Source organism: Tupaia chinensis, unplaced genomic scaffold, assembly GCF_000334495.1.
Source record: "Tupaia chinensis unplaced genomic scaffold, TupChi_1.0 Scaffold000600_1, whole genome shotgun sequence".
Taxonomy (NCBI): Eukaryota; Metazoa; Chordata; class Mammalia; order Scandentia; family Tupaiidae; genus Tupaia; species Tupaia belangeri.
The window spans coordinates 542,259-548,905 of NW_006160117.1; the positions used below are offsets into that span (position 1 = coordinate 542,259).

Sequence of the window (6,647 nt, forward strand, 5' to 3'; positions counted from 1 at the left end):
AGGGGGGATGGTCACGCCGCAATCCCTTCTCCTCTGTTCTCCTCTCGGGATCTTGGGCATGCACGCACACGTGCCCGGCGTGAGTTTTAAGCCACCGGGTCTGGGACGCGAACTGCGGTCGACTACGTGGGAGTCCAGAGACATAGCCATTACGCTAACTGCTGGTTCCCTGCATAACCCAGATTCTGACAGGATAAGAAATGGAAAATGGATTGGTGTGACCACACCCTATTGGGAGGTGCTTTCTTCCTCCTACCCAGTCTTTTTGTCTCTCTCTGGTGATCACATGTTTTATTTGCCCTCTGGCACATTAAAAACTTAAAAAAAAAAATAACCAAAAGAGTTTTAGGGACTTGGGGTTCTATATTTGGCTTTTCTTTTAAGGTCTAGCAACATGACCAGTGAAAATACTTTACCCTCTTAACTTTTTAGAGATTAGGGAGGTTTATACACACAGACAATGAACCCAACAGTGTGTTCATATCATGACCATCTTCAGCTGGTCTTGTACCTAGCCATGTTTAGGGAGGTCTCTGGAAACAGCCTGAAACTTTTCCATGTGGCTCAACCTCCTTGTGTTACCACTATACCACCATCCTGCCCTGGGGGAATTTTTTTTTTAAAAAAGAATTATTCCATCTATTACCATTCTTTTTAAAATTTGATCAGAGAGAGATAAAGGGAGAAAGGGAGAAGGCAAGCTGCCAGGTCTGGGACTCAAACTGTGGTTGGCCATGTGGGAATCCAGTGCCTTTGACCACCATGCCACCTGCTGGTCTCAGCCTGGGGGAATTTTTATATGTTTAAGACAATTTCTATTTAGAAGCATGAAGTGTATGTGTGCCTGAAATTGGACTAAGATGGATATTGGAATCTTTATTTTTTTCCTTCTTACAGTTGTTTCTAAACTAAAGGACTGTATTTTTCCATATGCTTTCAAAGAACTTGTTGAGAAAAAGGTAAAGAACTCGTTGTTTATTCCTTTTAAATTAGAAGCTTTTATTTGTTCGGAAAGAGAAAAAGGAGAATGGTATAGACTGGAAGAAACAGGCTAGTTTATATATTTTTAGATCTATTCTTGCTAGCTTGGACTGAGGCATTAGCCCATTAAAGAAGTATTAGAGATATGTAATGGGAAGCATTAGTTAACAATGTTTAAATGTCTCATCACCTGGAAACAGTGGAATCTACACTGTATTTGGTAGATGGAAGGCTCAAACTCTCCTTCAGATATCTTAATTGGAAGCCCTTCCAAAATGCATGGTCATATGCTTACAGTTTTGCAGAAATGAAGCCCTTTCCTGAATTGAGAGAAGCCCAGTGAAGTTGGGAAGATTTGTCTCTTAAATACCATGTATTGGCAGGGGTGGTGTGGGCTAGCATGTATGGGCAGGGTTGAGGTGGCTTAGCCACAATTGATCAGTGATCCCTCAGCTCCCGATATGTCCCATGAAGAAGTTTTCATAGGTCCTTAATAAAATGGGAGGGGAGAGGGGAGGGAATAGTAAAATACAGTGCATTTTTCACACAGATAAAATGTATTCCATCTAAAGAATTTCTTAGATAATTTTTGTTTCTCTTATGAAATTACGGCGATACTAAATTTATGTTTGTTTTGTTTTTGAAATGTCTTCTGTCAACAAAATTAAGAGTTAGAAGGAAGCCTCGTCAGGTTCTGCTTATTTTCAATTGGCTTCAGGAGTCAAGTAGTCGGAGGCTACATTTGGATTACGCTATTATTTCTGAAGTGCTCTCAATTACCTAGCTAAGTAAAATGACCTAGGAAGATTTCATGAGAGTCAACACGACATTGTTTTTTACCGAGCTAGTTGTAGAAAACATATGACTATCAACTTCAATTTTAAGAGAGTATAAATAAGAGTGACTCTTTTGAATACCTGATTTATATTCAGCAATCCAAGTGGAAGTCTTTTGTGTGAAGATAGATTTTATTAATACTTAAAACACTTGTAATTCTAAAATTGTTTGTTTTTCATCTAGTTTCTTATTTATCAATTCTTATACTACTATTTGAGATTACTTGTTACAGTCCTTGGGATTTCTTTGCATGGTAAATACATAAACAGTGAATTCTACCAGGGATTATATAGGAAAGTAAGTGATGTTTTTGATAGATCCTCTGATTCATATGCTCTAAAATGTGTCCAGATGCACAAGCATGTCCCTGTGGAGGGACATTTCTGCACTTGATGTTGCTCAGCACTTAAAATTTTGCTTTATTCACATGCTTATTACTAGAATGAGCTCCTCAGAGACTTTGTGCAATTATTACTGCAAAACCTAGAATCAGGAATCGCATTGCTGCATTTAGTTTGGAAATGGATGGTTTCTTTTAACCCTAAAAAGTCTTACTCTGATTGAATAAGAAGCCAAGCTACTCGAGAGTGAAGAGTCAATGACTGATGTGTTTTTATCAAACAGAACGTGAAGGTTGAGGTTGCTGCAACAGAAAGAACACTGCTAGGATTTTTCCTTGCAAAAGTTCACAAAATTGACCCTGACGTCATTGTGGTGAGTAGATAGATGTTTGATCATGTGGGGCGGAAGTTCTTTATTCCTTAGTTCTTTGCAGGTTGACTCTTTGGGTACTTCAGAGCAGCAGAGAATCTTTTCAGAGTGAAGTGACCTCGTGGACTGGTGGGGAGTTGCTATACTTTAGATAATAGACCTGGGGAACATCTTAGCCCATCATTGCAAGATAGTTTGTTTTCTTCTAATGTGATCCATGAATTGTTGGTTTGGGATACTCCAGTTATTTACACTTTGAGACCACCACATCAGTAAGTACATGTGTGTAAACTGTTAGTATCTCCAGAAGTTTGGCTTAGTGGTCCAGTATACTGGTCCAGGGAGTTAATTAATTCACTTGGTTTGGTATAAATCATAAAACTATTTTAAGAACTCAGTGGATCTCTTTGACATCTTCTGTTGAGAACTCAGAGCTAGGCATTTTTTTTTCTCTTGATGGCCTGCTGTATTCCCCCTAGTCAGGGAGAGTTAATAACTCATTGACTTGTTTTTACTCCAGTTTCTAAGAGTCACAAAGCAATCTTTTGCTTTATACATGTTCTAGCTTTCCTTAGTTTGTAGGTTTCTTGATAGGAATCCCTCCTTCTGTCTTTTATTCTGGGTTAATGGAGCAATCACATTATATTGTGTTTAAGAAAGAGAGGCTATAAATGCTTTTAAGTGTGATATCAGTAATTTGGTTACATCCAAGCCTTGCAAAATGCCATATCCTTCTCCACGTTCTCTTGGATACCTTCTCTGGCAATGGTATAGTTAACACCCTGAGTGCCGTACTGGTGTCTTGTACACGTCTCCCTTGTGATATTTTAGGTCCCATCTTTAAAGCTCCAAGATTTTTTTCTTAGTGCTGCATCATGATGCTCTGGTTCAGCACTAGGCCCTCATCCAGCCTCCAATAACAGTGTCTCGGACCCCAAGGGGATGTTGCAGAGCCTAGGATACCTGGCCTGGCTTAAGGTGTCAGGGCCAGGTCTGTGCGTGAGAAATTTAGTCATTTGTTAGAATCCTGACCTAGATTTGGGGCCTTGATACCAGGCATGGTAATTTGAAAATGAGACTTGCTCATGTCCTTTGCATCTTGGATATTTTTAGCTAAAAGACAAAACCACCATAAATATATAGTGGGTGTGTTTGTGTGTGGATATAGTAGTAAAATACATAGAGTATGAAATTAATCATCTGGGCCATTTTAAAGTGGTCTTGGGTCATTCATAACCTTAAACAACCACAAACACCCACCTCCCCCATCCATTTCCTGAACCATTTTCAGCTTGTAAAACTGAAACCCCTGGGCCCATTAAATGATAACTCCCCGTTCTCCCAGCCCCTGGTAACACTATTCTACTTTTTGTCTCCATGATTTTGACTACCCTAAGTAGTAGTAGTATATATTTTCAATTAAAATGAATAACATTTCATTCTGTTTATTGATCTGTATTTTTGTAAAAACAAAATCTAATTTTTAATAAGCATAGACACGTGAACCATGTTATTTGTATGTTAGCAATTGGAAATGATCCTTAACTGAAAATCTGATTGCATTTAAAAATATTTTCTATTCTATATTGTTTTGTTCCCTTGTTTTTAACAAGTTTCTTGTTTAAACTATTGAGTGGTATTCTACATTGGTCTACATCAGTAGTGTTTGAAGAAATTAGATCAGATCCTCCGTTTTCTAAGAAGTCTTTTGTAAACTGTCATACAGTGCAGGCAGGTTCTCTGTTTTTGAGTAAGCCAAATGAAATCATTTAATACAGCTTTTACTGATCATTTAAAAGTATAGGACATTAAAATTTGCATTCGCTTCTGAGACTGTGAGGCATGAGTTGCAAATTAAAAGACATCCTATGAACCTTGCATCAATTAGGATGAAATAAAGTTTATTCCAGCAATCTGCTTAGCAGCGTTGTTAATGTCAAGGCTAATGAATGCTGCTGATGAATAAATTCCTGGAGAAGAAGGGACCCCCAATCGGAGGTAAGCTCATGATGTCTTCAATTAGAGACCAGAGAAAGAAAGGGCAAAGAAATTCTGTATATATGAAGATAAATCCTCTAATTTGTGTTCGTTATAATTTTATTGGCTGCCTTCTTTTCCTGACTAGGGTCATAATATTTATGGGTTTGAACTGGAATTGCTACTGCAGAGAATTAATGTGTGCAAAGTTCCTCACTGGTCCAAGATAGGTCGACTGAAGCGATCCAACATGCCAAAACTTGGGGTAATAATAATTTTCTAAATCTTGCTTCTTTATTTGGCTTTTTAATATGGAATAGCTACCGTGAACACTGTGCTTTTGTGAATAGGAATTGGTTATCTTCTGATAGGGACTTCAGTGCATTTTAACTTTGGCACTGAATGTCTTTTCCTTTGAATCTAGCATTTAATTGTCAAAAAGCCACTTTTTAGGATTTTGTCATGTTGTGGTGGGTTTACAGAGAGAGAAAGAGAGACAGAGAGAGGGAAAGTGAGACATCTTGCCCCAAGGGGTACATCCATGATGCATTCCCTTCTCCTCCATTCTTTCTTGGAATTTTGGGCACACACACACACACACACACACACACACACACACATATGCATGCACACACATCACATGTGCCTGGTGTGATTTTCAAACCACTGGGTTGGGACTCGAACTGCAGTGTGGGAGTCTGTTGCCTTAACCACCATGCCACTTGCTGGCCCCATGCCACTGATATTTTAAAAAATCAGCTATTAGATTATTCATATACCTATTGGCCATTTCTATGCTTTCTTCTGAAAAATATCTATCCAAGTCCTTTGTACTTTTCCCTTGCAGTTACTGGTTTTCTGAAGGGTAGGTTTTTTATTTGTTTTGAATATTAACTTTTTATGTAATATATTACCAATATGTCAAAAAAAATCAGCTTTTAGAGCCTAGGAATAGTGAATAAAGAAAGCACTTTAATATCACCTCCACTTCAGCATTACCAAAGCGATAGCCCTTAGGGAAGGAATGCAGGCTTCCGAAATCAGAAATCATTGTTATCATTCGGGGGAAAGATGGGAAGAAAGTGGAAAGGAGCTAGCATTGAATGCGTAAGAAGGCAAGGGGCTAAGTGGACTCTGTGTCAGTTGGCTCTCACAGCAACTCTGTTTTTGTTTTTATATTTATGTTTGTGTGTTTGCATGTATACTAGAGGGTGTGCATGCGTGCATGCTTGGGAGAGGAAGAGGACACCCCTCAGTGAAGCCTGGTCATACTGCAATCCTTTTCCCTCGAATTCTATATCCTTTCAGATTTCTGGGCACATGTGCATTCACCTGGCATGTTTTTCAAGCCATTGGGGATGGGACTTGAATTCTGGTTGGCCATGTCGGATCCAGCTTCCTCTGCAGTGTTTAACTGCTGTGCTGTGAGGTTGACCCCCTAATTTTATTTTATAAGTATTCGCATATGGTAACCTCATGTTCAAGGTCACATATCTAGTAAGAGAAAGAACTGAGATTGGAACCCAGGCCCATCTGACTCTTAAAACCCATGTACTTTTCATTCTGCATGCATGCTTCATGTATGGAGGTTTCGGTGACTTGTGTATTAAGCACCCTCTTTCTGAATCTGATAATGCTCAGTGCATGAAATTGTCACTTGAAGCTTATATATCAAATGGGCACGTTGTTTCATCAGAGAATTTAGGAATCTGTCCCCTTCATAAAACTCTTCAGAGGATTCTGCTGCTGCAGATCAGAGTTGGGGCCCCTGCTCTTGCTTCTTTTCCTCTTCGTATCTTTTAGGCGGTAGAGTCGTTATTAACACTTCATCCAAACACCTGTTTTCCTAACTGTGTACCCCTTCAAGATTTTCTTTATATAGCATCTTAGTGGGGTCTACCCCAACTACGCTGTTCACAATGCTTATCTGCCTCACTTTGCTCGACTGTTCTCCTTTTCCATATACTAATTACCTCCTAAAGCTGTAATATCTTAGGTGTGATACCTGTTTTTGTTATATACCTCAGATAAGGTCAGGGATCTTTCCTGTTTTATTCCCTGCTACATCCCATGTGGCTGCCTACCTTGTCAGATACATAGTAAATGTTCAGCAGTGTGGTAGATGAATGAAAGATGGTCTC

The 6,647-nt window shown here is 39.1% G+C and overlaps 1 protein-coding gene across 2 annotated transcripts in view; it reads left to right on the forward strand.

Moving 5' to 3' along the window:
* POLA1 (DNA polymerase alpha 1, catalytic subunit) overlaps positions 1 to 6,647 on the forward strand; it is a 353,788-nt gene that overhangs the window by 43,327 nt on the left and 303,814 nt on the right. For both annotated transcript variants that reach the window (XM_027775720.1, XM_027775721.1), the window contains exons 17-19: positions 898 to 959; positions 2,443 to 2,532; positions 4,655 to 4,771. In XM_027775720.1, the coding sequence (XP_027631521.1) occupies positions 898 to 959; positions 2,443 to 2,532; positions 4,655 to 4,771 (269 nt within the window). The remainder of the gene's footprint in view (positions 1 to 897; positions 960 to 2,442; positions 2,533 to 4,654; positions 4,772 to 6,647) is intronic.